General features: G+C 41.6%; 1 protein-coding gene across 1 annotated transcript in view; it reads right to left on the reverse strand.

Moving 5' to 3' along the window:
• Positions 1-15,771: 15,771 nt before the first annotated feature.
• The window catches only part of Serpine2 (serpin family E member 2), a 57,303-nt gene continuing 54,244 nt past the window's right edge, over positions 15,772-18,830 (reverse strand). Inside the window, exons 8-9 of the mRNA XM_075951511.1 lie at positions 17,051-17,134; positions 15,772-16,408 (exon numbers count right to left, since the gene is read on the reverse strand). Of these exons, the coding sequence (XP_075807626.1) occupies positions 16,371-16,408; positions 17,051-17,134 (122 nt within the window). The 3' untranslated portion in view covers positions 15,772-16,370. The remainder of the gene's footprint in view (positions 16,409-17,050; positions 17,135-18,830) is intronic.

The following is an 18,830-nucleotide window of genomic DNA, read 5'->3' on the forward strand; positions in this document are numbered from 1 at the left end:
GTTAATTCAAAAGGGCCTGTTGATCATGTGAACTGAGTGGAAAACACACTTCAGAAAAACTGTTCCAGGCACTAGAAAATACAGTATATGGCAACTTAGGCAGGTCTGTCACCATAATGGCCGTGTTAGCCAATCACCCGAGAGTATTTTCCTCTCCAGTAGCCCCTTTGGTCATTATACACTCTCACCCTTGACAGTGTTTCCTGTTATTCTATAGTAATCCCTGTCTGTCTTCTGCTTGGAGCCCTGTGTTTCTTCTGAACTCATTCAACAGAGCTCACACGGGTGTGAGATGACTGCAGGCCAGAGCTGGATCCCAGTACCATTTTTACCCTGATTCCTAAAGCCAGAGTGTGTTTGTTATCTCTACAGGGCTGCTCCCACCAAGAGCAAGAGTCCCCAGGCCTGTGACAAAGTAGTCTCTACAGCATTCATTCTGAAGCTAGAAAGAAACACCTCTGAGATGAGAGACTGGTTTAAAGCTTTGGTCTGTCTAGGGCAAGGAAGACCCTCAGCCTCAATGGAGAAGGCATCTCAATCTCACCCTCTGCCAGGGATGTCTTAGCCCACCGGGGATAAAAGCCTCTTGCTGAGACTGACGGGAAAGGTGGAGCTTGTGTCTTGGGTAATAGACACAATATCCTAGGTAACAGAGACTGTTTCCAAAGGGCATTTGAGAGATAGCTAAGTCAGTTAAATCAGTAGTTTTCTCCTTTTTTTATGTAATTTTTTTTTTATTTTTTATTGAAAAAAAATTTCCGCCTCCTCCTAGCCTCCCATTTCCCTCCCCCTCCTCCCGCCCCTCCCCCCCCCACTCCTCTCCCTCTCCAGTACGAAGAGCAGTCAGGGTTCCCTGCCCTGTGGAAAGTCCAAGGTCCTCCCCGCTCCATCCAGGTCTAGGAAGGTGAGCATCCAAACAGGCTAGGCTCCCACAAAGCCAGTACATGCAGTAGGATCAAAACCCCCGTGCTATTGTCCTTGGCTTCTCATCAGCCCTCATTGTTCGCCATGCTCGGAGAGTCCGGTTTTATCCCATGCTTTTTCAGTCACAGTCCAGCTGGCCTTGGTAAGCTCCCAATAGATCAGCTCCGCTGTCTCAGTGGGTGGGTGCACCCCTCGTGGTCCTGACTTCCTTGCTCATGTTCTCCCTCCTTCTGCTCCTCATTGGGACCTTGGGAGCTCAATCCGAGTAGTTTTCTTAATCAAGTTTCATTGTGATTTTTCTTTTGTTTCTTGAATCCTATTAGTAGCTAAGGCTTGCCTGGAACTCTCATCTTCCTAGTTTGCTATTTCTGTTTTGTTGTTTGTTGCTGTTGTTGTTTTGTTTTTTAAATATATGTTTCAATTAAATGCAAAGATAAGAGACCAAATCTAGTGCAAACGTCTTTTGTGTTGTCGTTCATGAGTCAGTGTCATGAAAACATCTTGATAAAACCATGGAGTCAGTTATATCATGAAGTGCAAGACACCAAGCATGTCCAACACCAGCCCAGCATTGTGTGAAATGCCTGACTCTAGCTAGAATCCGTTGTAGGTTTCTTTAGGCAAGCCTTCCTTTTAGTCTTTGGTGAATTCACTGGCTAACTCAGTAATCCTCTCCTCTCTCTCAGACTTGTGTGGAAAGTGTAGTCTGTGACTTCTCTTGCTCAGGTTTTAAGACTTTAGTCTACAAGCTCGATTGAGAACTGTGTTATCTACTGCTGTAGGACCTAGCTGAATTCCTGCCCACACTCACCTTGCTTATCTTTGAATATGGGATGTTTGGAAGTTCCTGTTTATTTAGCCTGATCTGATTACCTGTCTCTGTCCTCATCATGATCCCGCATGCATGCTAAACAGCAAGGCTTCCAGCGCCATGACAGGTGACGATGGCAGTGGAGATGACTAGAAAACGTAAGAAATAAAGCATGGCTATTCTGGCCCTTGTCTTAGGCTCCTGTCGCAGTTCTTCTCGATAACCTCCCAGTCCCCAGGGATACAAAATTCATTTCCTAACTTACTTCCACTTGCTTGCTATTGACTGAAAATTCAGAAAAAGGAAAAGTATTGGAGACCAGCTTTGACAAAAATACCACTTACCAAGGTAGGATCATGGGGATTAGAAAATTAGTAAAGATGATGAAGATGCGAGTGAAAATAATAAACCAGAAAACATAGGATAGTACCGGGAGGGAGCTCCAATGAACACTGAAATCACTGCATTTAATTTCCATCTGCTTAAAATACCCCAACCCCAAAAGATAGGAGTAAGATAAAAAAATAAAATAAAAAAACTGTGTTAACATGATACAAGGAAATGAACATACCAATTGAAGTTTGCGGGCTACATTCTTGGTTAAACGTTTTGTTGCTAGAACAAGACAAGTCACGCTGACAACCTACACCAAAACGTTCTGTAGGCAAACCACTCCCTGGGTGGAATCCATTATTATCTACTTAAAGCAGTAGAAACTTAGTTGGATACTTAGACTTTTGTTTGGGGTAGAAACATATCTACACCTCTATTCCTGAAGTACAAGGTAGGGATATTAGCCACACCTAATGACAATAACCTTGAGAGAGAACTATCTGTTCTAAATCTAGGGTACCTTGGTTTGAGGTAGGAACAGACAACCTTGAAGGAACAGAAGTAAGTCCCAACTCTAGGTGGAAATAGTCTCTCATTTTTGGGCCTCCACGGAAAGGAACCAGTTTGGAGGCAAAACCTGGCTTTGTGACTCACTTTCAGTTCTCAAGCTTCAACCCCCCCCCCTACAGTTCTACACAAGGAACCAATGTAGCTTTAGTACATAAAAGAGTCCGCAATGAAAAAGACCCATATTTTTCCTAAGAAATATATTTTCAAAACATTTCTAAGTAAAAATTTTGAACTCAAATTGTTAGGCTATATTTATTTTACATCTTTTTAGAACCACTGAAAAGTGATGATGGGCTGGAATGTGGAGAAATCAGCTTATTTCCACAGTTCCATTTGAAATAGCTGAAAACTTGGAATCAGTCTCTGCACAAGTTTTACCCTTAGAGAGTAAACTTTACACGTGGGTAGGGCTAGAGGAACACGTGGGCTACAAGGACGTGAGCGGAGCACATGACCAAGCTCATCCAGTGCTAGCTTTTTAACCAATGCCATATCTACACTGTAAAGGCAATCATAAGAACATAAGGGAATTGCTGAGCAGAAAAGACATTGTTTGTTTGGTACTGAAAAATATAGTCATCTATTATACTTTAACTCCCTTGTCTTTTCTCATGCTATAATTTAAGCCCATAAGATCCTAACCCAACAATGGAAGATTGAACATCTAGGATAATATAAGTTGTGTTATTTTAAATTCAAACTGTATTTTACTATATGCATATATACAGTGGAGAAAATTATTCTCAAAGTCTTATGTGCCCACAAGAGAAATGTAGTAGGAATTATAGTTCTGGTTAAGAAAGGAACAAATCAAGAGCTATTTTTGTAGACCTAGGCTGATCCTGAACACAAGATGGCGCTCCAGCCCTACAGCAAAGCTTAGGATGTCACAAGCCACTGTCTTCCTTTTCGGAAAGAAAGGATGTGTGTGTGTATGTGGCATAGGATTATGTGTTGTGACTTTACTGGGCTCCACACAGCTTTACAATTCTGTGAAAATATCTGCCCACTTCCTGCTTCTCCTCAAAATTCTACTGAGGAATTTGATGGGTGTATACTTCACTTCTGATGCCAAGAAATGAGTGTTTGGTTTTCATTTCCATTTTCAGCACAGATACTGAAAATACAAAAATTTAAAGTTTTTTTTAACCATTTATTACTATTTGAACACCCACTCAAACATCCTGCTGACGGTGAAACACCTTGCAGCTGGCAGTGTGCCAGCTAGGCCTACATCCCCATGCCCACTGCTTCCAGTCTTTTTCACAGGTAGCCTGTACCATCGTTCCAATCCTCAGTTTGTAAAGGCCTACAACCCTTGTAGTTGAAAACCTAAGGATCTGCGGCTCTCGACTTTGGGTATGGGAGTACGTTGGGTCCGTGGCTCTGAGCAGAATACTGAGGACAGCTTGATTTAGTCTCATCTTGCAAACTAAGGTCACCCATGCCCTGCCACCAGTAGAAAATTTATGCAATCAAAATCTTCAGGCCAGGCGTGGGAGTATATGGTTGTCACAGCACCTAGAAGGTAGAAAGAGGAGGATCAGAGTTCAGGGCCAGCTTTGGCAATACAACTTGGAGGTCTGCCTACTCTGGAAAACCCCAACTTCCTCCCCACTCCTTATCCTGAAAATCTTAATCACAAACCACAAACCAGATGTGGTGAATGGAATCACAGTACTCAGAATGAGAAAGGTTGAGGCTAGAAGATCACAAATTTAAGGCCAGCCTGGGCTAGGTAGTGGGACCCTATTTCAAAATAACAAAACAAGTTAAACGACTCACAGCCATATAGTTTTGAAAAAGAAATGCTCAGTTGGTGGTGTTTGCATTCCCACTGATAGCTGTATATTCGGTGGCCTGTTATTCACTAGCAGTACAAAACTAATGACTTAAGAAAAATGTTCTTGGAGGAAAAATAATTGAGAAAACTAAAAACCATAAGCTTACTGTCCCTGCCCTTGACAAAAGACCTGCAAGACTTCACTATCCAGAGGAACTTTCTGCCAGGTTCGTGGTACATTAAAATTGCAGAGTAGTCTAATGAGTTTAATCTATTCTGGTCCTTTCTGTGCAGAAGAGATGAGTCATTAGGTCATTTACAGATGGAGAAAGGTTGTTCCTAAACCTGAGATCAGCTTGCTGAAGATGCTTCCTCTACACAAGCATCTTCACATCAAGGCAGCATGGCACCAAAGGCCTGGAAAGATTTAACAGAGGCCCACGGCTAACGAGACAAAGGCAGAGAACGCTCAGCTGACTGACTTGATGGAGATGTTCACGGGGAGCCTGACAGGTGGTCACTAGATTCAGTTCTTGACTCTAGGACAGATGTCAACATCCAGGAAGGGTTGTTTCTAAGGCGGCCACACCTTTTACCTTAGAGCTGTGTTCATCGACTCCAGATAGAGGCTGAACTAAGTTTAAAAGTTTGCTTCTATTTGCTGAGTGATACTCAGTTCATTCCATTTGTAAGCGCTAGTCAGCAGTGATCTTGGCGTGATTGGAAACAGTGGTTTCTATCCAGCATGCTTCTCATTTAAATCACCTCGGTATCTTTTCTCAAAAGAAAGGACGAACGTACTCTGACAAATGCTGGTGGGGATGTGGATTGATGGGATTGCAAATTGGTCCAGCCCCTCTGGAAATCAGTGAGGAGAATTCTCAAAAAGTTAAAAATAAATCTGCTATATGACCTAGCTATACCATTTCTGAGCATAAGCCAAAGGACTCAACATCTTATTACACAGATAACTGCTCAGCCGTGTTCCTTCCATTCCTCCTCTGTTCACAGTAGCTAAGAAGTGAAGACAATGTCCTTCACCTGATGAATGGATGGTAAAAATGTGATCCGTATATATTATGGATACTATGGATACCATTCGGCTGTAAGGAAAATGAACTCATGAACAGGTAACTGTATGTAAGTGGATGGAACTAGAAAATCATACTGAGTGGGGAAACCCAGACCCAGGAAGACAAACGTTGCATATTCTCTCATCTGAGGTTCACAGCTCCAGGTCTTCAGATGTAAATATATAACCTGGAATAACTGCAGAAATCAGGAAAGTAAAGCGAGACCATTGTGGGGGCAGGGTGGAGCAATAGAGAGGGGGAATAGCAGTATAGTGATCTAAAGGGGGAAATGGGAAAAATGGGGGGCGGTTAATTGGGAATGGGATGGAGATGAATACAGAGGGAGGGGGTAAAATAATAAGATGTCTGAAAAAGTTATGAGGAATCATTGTTATATACCTAAAATACCTACAATACATGTAAGTCTACATTTTGTATACATACACTTATTTATTCATTTATTTTTTGAGACAGCAATTCTCTGTGTAGCTCTGGCTGTCCTGAAACTCTCTTGTAGACCAGGCTGGCCTCAAACTCAGAGAATCAATTGCCTGCATCTGCTTACCAAGTGCTTGGATGAAAGGCCTGTACCACCATGCCCAGTTGCATATATAGTTTAAATGTAATGTTCCCATCCAGGCATACCTCAACAATTACCAACAACTCTCTAATTGGACTTAAGACCCACTCAAAAAGAGGCAAGTCATGCCTGGTATTGCAAACCTAGTCAACTACCTAGAGTCAGTGAATTCATGGATCACAGAGAACCTAAAACTGTCACTTTACTAAACCATCACACTCCCTAAATACATTCTAAATACTATCCTAATATCCACAGGGAAGTGTAGACCTCGCCCCTCATCACGGAAGCTTCTTTTTGCAGCAGAAGGAGCCCTTGCAGAAAACCACAGCAAAACAAAATGCAAGACTGTGAGACCCAGTCACAATTGCTCCATCTTCAGCACAACTCCTGCACCCAAGGCTCAAAGATCCCTGTGGAGGATGGAGCAGGGAGTTAAGAGCCAGAGGAACAGGAAGTTTGCTATGACTTGTGTCTCCTAGTGATGTCAGAGAAGATACACCCAATGAAGACTCAACAACATGGCTACCTAAACATGACCTGAACAAAGAAGGAAGACACCCATAGACGGGCTAATGCAGGAGGAAAGCTCAAAAGAACTACAGGCAACTAAGGGATACCGAGAGTGGGAAGAAAGTCTTCTCCAATACCAAACAGTCAGTCCTGAAATATGCATACAAGTAACATACAGACAGACCAAGCAGGTTGTATTTACATATTTAGGTATACACTTTTTAGAAAAAGAGGCATAAATGAAGCCTTACATAAAGTATTAGAAGGAAAACCCCAACCCAAAAAAGCTAACTACACCCACAAAAACACAGCCATCTGACAAACCCCCACCAGCATAACCCAAAGAAGAGAAACACACAAACACTACTACCGAAAAATAACTGGAATTAACAACCACTGGTCATTCATATCACTTCATGTCAATGGACTCAATTCACTTATAAGGAGACACAGGGTAAGAGAATGGACACAAAAACAGAATCCAGCCTTCTACTATATGCAAGAAACACACCTCAACCTCAAAGACAGACACTACCTCAGAGTAAAAGGTTGGGAAAGGGTTTTCCAATCAAATGGACCTAAAAAAAAAAAAAAAAAAAAACAAGTGGGGGTAACTATCCTAATCTCCAACAAAATTGATTTCAAACTAAAATCAGTCAGAAAAGATGGAGAAGGACACTTTATACTCATAACATGAACAATCCATCAAGATGTAATCTCCATACTGAACATCTATGCCCATAATACAAGAGCACCCACATATGTAAAAGAAACATTATTAAAACTTAAGTTCCACATCAAATCCCACACACTGATAGTAGAAGACTTCAACATTCCACTCTCATCAATGGACAGGTCAACCAAACAGAAATCTAACAGAGAAATAAGAGAACTAACAGATGTTATGAATTAAATGAACGAACAGACATCTATAGAGTATTCCACCCAAACACAAAAGAATATAGCTTCTTCTCAGCACCTCACGGAAACTTCTCTAAAATTGATCACATACTCGGTAACAAAGCAAACCTTCACAGATCCAAAAAAATTAGAGTAACCCCCTGTGTCTTATCAGATCACCATGGATTAAAGTTAGAATTTAACAACAACATTACTCTCGGAAAGCCTACAAACTCATGGAAATTGAACAGGGGACTACTAAACTACCCCTGGGTCAAGGAAGAAATAAAGAAATTAAAGACTTCCTTGAATTCAACAAAAATGAAGGCACAATGTATCTAAACCTATGGGACACTATGAAATCAGTGCTAACAGGAAAATTCATAGAACTAAGTGCCCACATACAGAAAACGGAGAAAGCTCACACTAGAGACTTAACAGCACACCTGAAAGCTCTAGAACAAAAAGAAGCAGACTCACCCAGGAGGAGTAGAAGACAGAAAATAATCAAATTGAGGGCTGAAATCAACAAAATAGAATCAAAGAGAACAATACAAAGAATCAGTGAAATAAAGATCTGGTTCTTCGAGAAAATCAACAACATAGACAAACCCTTATCCAAACGAATCAAAAGGCAGAGAGAAAACATCCAAATTAACAAAATCAGAAATGAAAAAGGGGGACATAACAACACACAGTGAGAAAAGTTAGAGAATCATTAGGTCATACTACAAAAACCTGTACTCCACAAAAATTGGAAAATTTAAAAAAAATGAACAATTTTTTATATAGATACCACATGCCAAAATTAAATTAAGATCAGTTGAGTAATTTAAATAGACCTATGAACTGCAAGGAAATAGAAGCTGTCATCAAAATCCTCCCAACTAAAAAAAGCCCAGGACCGGATGATTTTAGTGCAGAATTCTACCAGAACTTCCAAGAAGAGCTAATACCTATACTCCTCAAACTGTTTCACATAATAGAAACAGAAGGAACATTGCCAAACTCTTTTTATGAGGTTACGGTTATCCTGATACCAAAACCACAAAAAGACTCGACCAAGAAATAGAATTACAGACCAATCCTACTTACGAACATGGATGCAAAAATATTCAATAAAATACTGGTGAACTGAATTCAAGAACACATCAAAAAAAAAATATCCACCACGATGAAGTTGGCTTTATCGCAGAGATGCAGGCCTGATTCAACATATGAAAATCTATCTGTGTAATCCATCATATAAATAAACTGAAATAAAAAACCCAGAAGATCATTTCATTAGATGCTGAAAAAGCATTTGACAAAATCCAATACCCCTTCATGCTAAAGGTCTTGGAGATATCAGGAATACAAGGAACATATCTAAATATAATAAAAGCAATAGACAGCAAGTCGACAGCCAACATCAAATTAAATGGAAACTCAAAGTGATTCCGCTAAAATCAGGAACAAGACAAGGCTGTCCACTCTCTCCATATATATTCAAAATAGTTCTTGAGGTCCTAGCTAGAGCAATAAGAGAACAAAAGGAGATCAAGGGGATTCGAATTAGAAAGGAAGAAGCCAAACTTTTGTTATTTGCAGATGTATGATAATATATATACGTGACCCCAAAAACTCTACCAGAGACCTTCTACTGCTGATAAATACCTTCAATGATGTGGCAGGATACAAGATCAACTAAAAAAAATAGTAACCCTCCTATACAGAAATGATAAAGAAGTGGAGAGGGAAATCAGAAAAATATCACCTTTCATAATAGCCACAAATAACATAAAATATCTTAGGGTAACACTAACCAAAGAAGTGAAAGACCTATTGACAAGAACTTTAAGTCTTTGAAGAAAGAAATTGAAGAAGATACCAGAAAATTAAAAAATCTCCCATGTTCTTGGATAGATAGGATCAACATAGTAAAAATGGCAATCCTACCAAAAGCAATCTATAGAGTCAATGCAATCCCCATCAAAATCCCAACACAATTTTTCACAGACCTTGAAAAAACAATAACCAACTTCATATAAAAAAACAGGATAGCCAAAACAATCCTGTACATAAACTTCTGAAGGCATCACCATCTCTGACATCAAGATTTATTACAGAGCTACAGTAATGAAAACAACATGGTATTGACATAAAAACAGACAGGTGAACCAATGGAATCAAACTGAAGACCTGGATATTAATCCACACACCTATGAACACCCGAATTTTGGAAGCAGCTAAAATTATACAATGGAGAAAACAAAATATCTTCAATAAATGGTGTTGGCATAACTGGATGTCAACATGTAAAAGAATGAAAATAGATCCATATCTAACCCCAGGCACAAAACTCAAGTCCAAATGGATTAAAGATCTCAATATAAGTCTGACCACACTGAATCCGATAGAAGGGAAAGTGGGAAGTTGTCTTCAATGCATGGGCACAGGACACCACTTCCTAAATAAAACCCTGGTATCACAGACACTGAGAGCAACAATAAATAAATGGGACCTCCTGAAACTGAGAAGCTTCTGTAAAGCAAAGGACACAGTCAATAAGACAAAAGGCAGCCTACTGAATGGTAAAAGATCTTCACCAACTTCACATCAGACAAAGGACTGATCTCCAAAATATATAAAGAACTCAAGAAATTAGACATTAAAATTCTAAATAACCTAATTAAAAATGGGATACTGAATTAATCAGAGAATTCTCAACAGAAGAATCTCAAGTGGCCAAAAGACACTTAAGAAAATGTTCAACATCCTTAGCCATCAGGGAAATGCAAATCAAAATAACTCTGAGATACCATCTTACACCTGTCAGAATGACTAAGATCAAAAACACCAATGATAGCCTATGCTGGAGAGGATGTGGAGTAAGGGAAACACTCATTTATTGCTGGTGGGAATGCAAACTTGTACAACCACTTTGGAAATCAGTATGGCAGTTTCTCAGAAAATTGGGAATCAACTTACTTTAGGATCCAGCAATACCACTCTTGGGCATATACCCAAAAGATACTCAACCATACTACAGAAGCATTTGTTCAACTATGTTCATAGCAGCATTATTCATAATATCCAGAACCTGGAAATAACCTAGATGCCCCTCAACTGAAGAATGGATAAAGAAAATGTGGCACATTTACACATTAGAGTACTACTAAGGGGTAAAAAACAATGACGTCTTGAATTTTGCATGCAAATAGATGGAATTAGAAAACATCCTCCTGAGTGAGGTAACCCAGACCCCAAAAGATGAATATGGTGTGTACTCACTCTTAAGTAGATACTAGCTATAAACAAAGGACATTGAGCCTATTAGTTCATGATCCTAGAGAAGCTAAGTAATAAGGTGAACCTTAAGAAAACCTATATAGATCCATCTAGAAATTGGATACAGACAAGATTGCCTGATAAAATTGGGAGCATCAGGGTTGGGGGGAGAATGGAGAGTAGAAGGGGAAGAAGAGGGGAGAAGGGGAGAGTTGAGGAGAACTTGAGGGAATGGGATAGTCGAGATGGAGGAAGGACAGACATGAGAGCAAGGAAAGAGATATCTTGATTGAGGGAGTCATTATGGAATTAGCAAGAAACTGGCTCTAGAGAATTTCTCAGGAATCCACAAGGATGACCCTGGCTAAGACCCTAAGCAATAGAGGAGAGCGGGCCTGATCTTGACTTTCCCTGTAGTCAGACTGATGATTATCTTAAATATCACCACAGAACCTTTGTAAGAGCCAGCTTGTTTGTCCACGGCTGCTCAGTCCCGAAATAATTACATAGAAACCATATTATTTAAATCACTGCTTGGCCCATTCGCTCTAGCTTCTTATTGGCTAACTTATCTTAATTTAACCCATCTCCATTAATCTGTGCATCACCACAAGGTCGTGGCCTACCAGCAAAGTTTCAGCATGTCTATCTCTTGTGGCTCCATGACTTCTCTTTAACCATGCCTTCTTCTTCCCAGCATTCAGTTTAGGTACACCCCCCCCCAGCTCTATTCTACCTTATCACATCAAGCCAGTTTTCTTTATTCATTAATAGTATTCACAGCATACAGAGGGGAGACCCACATCAGAGCACTGGACTGAGCTCTGAAAATCCAGCTGAAGTGTGGAAGGAGTGAGCATATGAGCAAAGGGGTCAAGGCCATGATGGGGACACCCACTGGAACAGTCTACCTGAGCTAATGGGAGCTCACCAACTCCAGCCAGACTGGGAAACAACAAGCATAGGACTAAACTAGTCCCTCTGAATGCGGTTGACATTGAATTGCTGGGGCAGACTGAGGGGCCCCTGGCAGTGGCACCAGGATTTATCCCTACTGCATGTACTGGCTTTTAGGTATCCTATTCTCTTTGGATGTATACCTTGCTCAGCCTAGATATAGTAGGGAGGGCCTTGGACCTTCCCCAAAGCCTTACCCTCTCTGAGGAGTGGATGGGGGTGGGGTAGGAGGGTATGTGGAGGGAATGGGAGGAGGGGATGGAGTGGGAACTTGGATTGGTATTTTTTTAAAAAAAAATCTATTAAATAAAAAAAAAGAAAAAGAGGCCATAAATTTGAAGGAGAACAAGGAGGTTGGTGGCATGTGGGAGGGTTTAAAGGGAGAAAAAGGAAGAAGGAAATGATGTAATTGTAACAGCAAAAAATGTTAAAACGCTTTTTAAAAAAGTACAGTAGGCTGGAAATCTCCAGAGACTGCTTGGTGGGCTGTAGCTCCAGCTATTTGAAGAGTGCCTGCCTAGTGTACACAAAATCCCGGTACCACATACATGGAGCATGGTGATGCATGGTTGTATTGCATGCATGTATTGCATGCATGTATTGATGCATGTATTGATGCATGTATTGCAGAGGCAATAGGGACAGGGTGCAGTTATCCTCAGCTGCATAGAGTTTGCCGTTACATGAGATCCTGTCTCAAAGAGAACAGCAATGGCTATCCACTCTGTGGCATTTTCAAGTAGTTTCTCAGTAGGCAGAGGATACAATAGTTCACCATTCACAGGAAAACTGAGGACATAGCTCTCTCCTGTAGCCGAGCCAGATCTCATCTCTCCCGGAAGTCAGTGCTGATGGGTTCTTGAAGGGAGTGTTGGGTACTCTGTTTGACTCGCTGAACCACTGCGGCTATTCAGACACCTTCATGTGAAGCTCAGACATCACCCAGATCATTTTCAAAAACACAAAACGACAGGCATAAAGGGTACCCTTTTGAACCCTTTGTAAAGTTCTGGGTGAGTAGAATTTTTTTCCCAGGTCACCTGTCATTATTTCCTTTATGGGGCAAACACTTGATAGGCCAGTAAGACATCAGAGCATGTAGCATATTTGGGTCAATGTCTTCTCTCATTTTTCCAGTGTCTCAGGAAAAACTGGAAGTACCCATCTCATTAAGTGACAGAGTGATTTCACTGGTAGCCGGCTCCATTTTGTTACTTTAAGAAAATTGCAGCCTGCCTCCTGCTCAGACTCAGTGTGGCATCTAATCTATGATAAATCATTCGCTCAACCATGTCCACAGAGTAAAAGTAGTTTCTCACAGGTCTGTAATTTTCCTAACAGTCTCCATATCTTACATTTATCCCAGTTTCCCTCCAGGAAAGGAGCTTTCAGAAAATTGCTATTTTTGAAGACAAGGTCCGCAGACTGATTGGCTTAAATGTATCACAAGGTAAAAGGTTAGGCATGAAAAAAAGACGAGAGGAAGAGTTCCCCTCTGGCCCAGTGGACTGCAAACAGATTTGATTCTAAAATCAGCTAGGAGCAGAATGTGGGTGCTGAGTGGAGGGTCAGTAGAGATGGCAGACGTGGGAAAACTAAGGGAGAAGAGGCTTGCCTGGTACCTTGATGCCGTGACTTTCTAAATTGGGTGCATAACTGAACTTCAAAACTTTACCAGACACTTGGAAATTTAATGTAACCAGTCAAGTATGAACAACATATTCTTGGAGAATAGCGCATCTCTGTACATGCATTAGGGCTATTCAAGCATCCAGCAAACTCTCTGGTCCTGTTTGGAAGGAGTACTGCTAGAAGTGTTGGGACTCAAGGGACTGTTTGGCTTTTACACTTGGACATCTCTCTTGTACTCATCCTCATTTTATCCCGCTTCTCTATTGCATAAATGTACATGTGATATGGGATCCCCTCTGTATGTTGTGAATATGTTTTTTCACCATTGGTTAATAAAGAAGCGGCTTTGGCCGATGGCAAGGCAGAATAGAGTTAGGAGGGCAAACTATGCTGGGAGAAGGAAGGCAGAGTCAGGGAGACGCCATGTAGCTGCCAAGGAGAGAGACACCCGAACCTTACTGGGTAAACCATAGCATCTGCAGTACACAGATGAACAGAAATGGGTTAAGATATAAGAGCTATGTGGGAATATGCATAAGCCATTGGCCAAGCAGTGTTGTAATTAATATAGTTTCTGTGTGATTATTTGGGTCTGGGCGGCTGGAAAACGAAGGCGCAGTCTCCGATTACAATACTTGAAATAGGCAAGTACTTTCCCATGCCAAGACTGTGCCTGTCCACCCCAAGATTTGGTAAAAGGACTTCTGGCAGACATTGTGTCAACCTGCCTGGAAGAAGAGATGGATGCCCATGTAGGTGGTAAAGCGCTGCCTCTGGGCTTGTCTCTGAGGGTGCTTCCGGAAGCGTGGCACTTGGATCAGTGGACAAAGGAAGACCCACTTTCACTCAGGGTGGAAGGGCAGCATCCCATTGATGGACAATAAACTAGAACAACACAGGGAAGGCAACATTTCTTTTCTTCTGGAGTTGGGACTCCATCTCCTGATCAGACATTTTAGCCACGGGTTCTGAAGCCCTTGGCCTCTTACAGTTACATCATGGTCCCTTCACTGCTCAGGCCTCAGACTGAGCTGTGTTGCCATCTTCTTTGGTCCTCCCGCTTACCGACGGTGTACTGCAAGAGTCTTGGCCTCAGTAATCACAGGAGAGAATTCCTGTAACAAGCTGCCTCTCATGTGTCTCTACCCGTATCACACTAGTTCCTTCTCTAGAAAACTCCAAACTTAAGTAAACAAGTAGATGAAGGCAATATATAATCTCATTTCATTTCCACTGGCACTATTGTTTTAAGTAATTCAAAACACATTATTGACGCGGGGTAGAATAAAATCCAGTAATAACAAGGAGCGTGTTTGCCATAATGTATGTGGCTTGAGGGAACTATTCAAAATAGGTTGTTGGTATTTACTTCCTTTTGTTCTGTGGTTTCAAATACACAGAATTAAATAGTTGCAAACAATATAGTTTAGTCCACTTTACAAGTAACAATTACTGTATCTAACAAGGTCAAATAGTGCTGAATATGACTGCTGTTTTGATGTAGCATAAATTGTGGAGCTTCTGGGCTCAAAAGAGCAATAAATTCTTAAGTTTTGATAAGAAGTGTTTTAAATGGTCTTACATTTTTAAAATTTCACTTGTTATTTGGGGTGTGCGTATGCAAGCTACAGTGTGCATGCAGCGGTCAGAACAACCTATGGGAGTCAGTTCTTCCATCACATGGGTGCTGGGGATTGAACTTTGGTCCCTCAGGCTTGGCCGCAAACACCTTTACCTGCTGACCCATCTTGCTGTTTCAATGTTTTCCACTTTTCTGATGACAGGCAGGCTACACCTTTCTAAAAACTTACTTTAAAATGCCCAGTAAATTTTAACACAAGTGTGATGTTTAAATTCAGCAGGAAAAATTATTCTTCTACATGAAACAAAAACTGTCAATTTGAACAGCATCCCCTCCAGCCAGTCCCACCAAAACCAAAACATTTACTGCTGCTTAGATTTTTCAAAATGGAGAAATCTCCAGAGATTTCTTTTCTGTACTTGATGGGGCACTTGTCTTCAGAGAATCCTTAGCTACTACTCAAGGGGACTGCAGCTGAGAACCAGAGCTGGGATTCCCATAACAGTCACTGCTGGAGGAGGTCTGTAAACGGATAGGAACTGAGTCAAGGGATGACAATTGCTTGTCAGGCTGCAAGAAAAAGCACAGAAAAAGTCAGGGGCTTTGAAGCTCCCGCAAGCTGCGTCAGTACAGAGGCTTACCGTGAGAGGTCGAGGGAAGGTGTCTGAAAAGGTTGTTTCTTTTGATGTCATTTTTCACACAGAGAAATGGCTTCTTTTAAATCTCTACTACTCTTAACACTTTATTTCTTACTTTGTACAAAATACAAAAATGCCAATCCAAAGAGTACGGACCAGTAGTGACAGGTGCGTGGCTTGACAGCAAATTGTGTCTAGCGAGACGTTAGTTTTCAAACTTTATTTTAGTGGATACATGCGTTATATAAAACAACCACAGCAACAACAACAAAAACAACACGCGAAGAGGCTACAGCGTTCGCTAGTTCCACCCCTTACCACCTTCAAGCCTTTGGGTGAAAGTGAGGAGGGAGGAAATCAAAAAGGCAAATGAAATGATGTTTGTCCCATAAAAAGAACTATAAAATGTCTTTTTTTTTCTCCTGTCACACTGATTAAACTTCTCCTGGAAAGTCACACATATAAACAAAAACGAAACGAAAGTCCTGAACTGGATAGACAGCAAATACTCAAGGGGGTTGTTAATCTAGGTAACTGATCAGTAGTTTAAGGAACTCTGTTGGACGTCTTGAAGCCCCCCTGTTCATTCTTCACAGCCGCATCCCAGCCATCCTGCCCTTTCTTCCGACACAGCCCTGACCAGAAACACTTGCATCACTGAATCGTTGCTATGAACCAGTTTCAAAAAAAAAAAAAAAAAGCGGTGTACAAAAATATTTAACAGAACTATGAAAGATGTGGAGAAGGGAGTCTTCTTCAGAACAAAGTCATCTTCGCTTTGCGTGGGTTTCTTCTGCCTATTCTTCAGGGCTTGTTTATCTGCCCCAGGAATAAGATGGCACCTAGAGGATTCAAAAGAGAGAATGCTGAACTCCTTAGAATGAATGAAGATGGAAGGTGCTACATGCTGGGGCGGGGAGGTCTCTTGGCCATCTGTGCCGTTCCACAGAACTTTCTCCAAGGGCAGAAAGAGTCTCCACTTTCACTGTGTGATATGGAACCCAGTACTCCAATGTGAAGGCTGCGGTGAGGATGGTGTGGTAAGAAGTTGAGATTTTTTTTAAATTCATTTATTTATTTATTTATTTATTTATTGTGTATACAATATTCTGTCTGTGTGCATGTCTGCAGGCCAGAAGAGGGCATCAGACCTCTTTACAGATGGTTGTGAGCCACCATGTGGTTGCCGGGAATTGAACTCAGGACCTCTGGAAGAGCAGTCAGTGCTCTTAACCTCTGAGCCATCTCTCCAGCCCCCGAACCTTCTTATATGGTAAAAACCACCATCTTCCTCCAAAAGTATAATCTGGGCAATCTTTGAAAGGTCTCATCAAACTCTGTAACACAGATTTGATTTTCCTTCCTCTTTAAAGTCGGTGGTTACAGTATTCATAGTGCCGTCTACAGTGGACACGAAGAAACAGATTGAGGGCCACACTGATGGCCACTACCGTAGCCGGAGATGAGACCGAAGAACCACTCACCTGTGGGATTATGTCGGATGAAAAACAGGAAAGGCCTGTCTACTATAAACCAGGGAGGTGACGACCTTGCAATTAGGATTGCAGCTATGGAAAGAAGCAGAGGCGTTAGCCAATCAGCAGTAGGCCAGTGACTACACTCCCAGATGCTGGTGTCTGAGGATACACTTGCTTTGTCTCCTGACTTGGCATGCTATAATGATCTCAATGGTAGTCATTTGTTGAACACTGGGCTGGGCTTTTCACAGTTACTGTCTCCTTTATTCTGTAGAAGCCCCATCTTCACAATAAATATACTTAGTCCTCATAGACCTATGAGGACTGAATGGCATAAAACACATTATTGCTCTCAGGATGGAGACCGCCGGCAAATGGGCATACAATGCCTTTTTGCTGTTATTATAAGCTATTTTTACCCATGCCATCTGCCATGCTAATAAAACCTCTGGACTTCTTTAACCTTCCCACATCCTTTCTGAAGATTGAAGGCCAGCTCGAAATGCTTAACTGTTGGTTCCGTGCCTTCTCCTTTGGTACACTATTTCGGTGCCCTGTGTGATTGCAATGTAGACGGCTCATCCGCACACGCTATGCTAGACCACTGCTCAACTCATTACTGCGGGTATCTGCTTTAGAAAGCACTCCTTGCTATTCCTGAAATTCTGGGGATAAATCAGGGACCACGTGATGGCTGAGCAAATCATCTGCCAGTGAACTACACTCTAGCCTGACAGAAAGCTTCATTAGATACATAGATATTAGATCTGTCTGCTCTGCTGACCAGTGGCTGGCCCCATTCAACGAGACCATGAAGGCTGGTGTAACCACCAGTGTCTGGTACAATGGCTCAGTGCTTTCCTCAAATTTCTGAATGACAGGAATGACTTGGGCTTGCTCTTAGAAAGTGAACACTCAAAAGCTATGCTGGGAAAACTGCTTCACCCAGAATTACAAACAGACAGCAGGCAGTATAGACGGAACTGTGTCTCCCTAAAATTCCTATGTTGGGGCACTAAGTTCCTAATATGGTTACACTTGGAGATAGACCCTTCACAGAAGCTATAAGGGACGCTGAAGGACCTAGAGGTGAGGCTCTGACCCAACAGAACTGATGTCCTTATTAAGATGGGTAGAGACACCAGGGATGTGGCAAGACCACATGAGCATACAAGCCAAGGAGAAAGACCTCAAGATAAGCCAAGCCTGCTGCCACTCTGACCCTGGACTTCCGGCCTCAAGAACTGTGGGAAAATAAATATCTGCTAAGTTCTCCAGTCTCCGGCATTGTCACGGAAGCCTGTGGTGACTAATTCAGCAGGGACGCAGTGGCAACTGGAACCCTGGGCTTGGTTTGGTACACTCTGCCGTAGTGGTCTTAGAATTCCTAGCTCAATCTACAACAGTGAGTCTATATTTCCAGTCACAAAGGGCTCCTCTACAAATCACATAGCTGGCCCTAACTGGAATAATCGTCGGCAAAACTGAGAAATCACTTTGGTCAAATTTAAGATATAGCGATCATCTAGAAAAGACAAAGGGTATTTTAAAAATGTTAAGCCTTTTATTCTAGGTCTTTTATGTTAAATGCCATTTTCAAGTGACAGGGAAAAAATGTAAGCCTTTGTTTGGGATGTAATAAGAGGCTGACTATATAGACTAAATAACTATTTCATGGCTAGAAATAGCCAACCATCCAGCCACATGTGCAGTGAAGTTACTCTGTGAGCTTACAGGTTGCAGCTCAGTCTCCTCCTCCCATTGCACATGGGTCTCTGATGGCAGT

This window comes from Microtus pennsylvanicus, chromosome 17, assembly GCF_037038515.1.
Source record: "Microtus pennsylvanicus isolate mMicPen1 chromosome 17, mMicPen1.hap1, whole genome shotgun sequence".
Lineage (NCBI taxonomy): Eukaryota > Metazoa > Chordata > Mammalia > Rodentia > Cricetidae > Microtus > Microtus pennsylvanicus.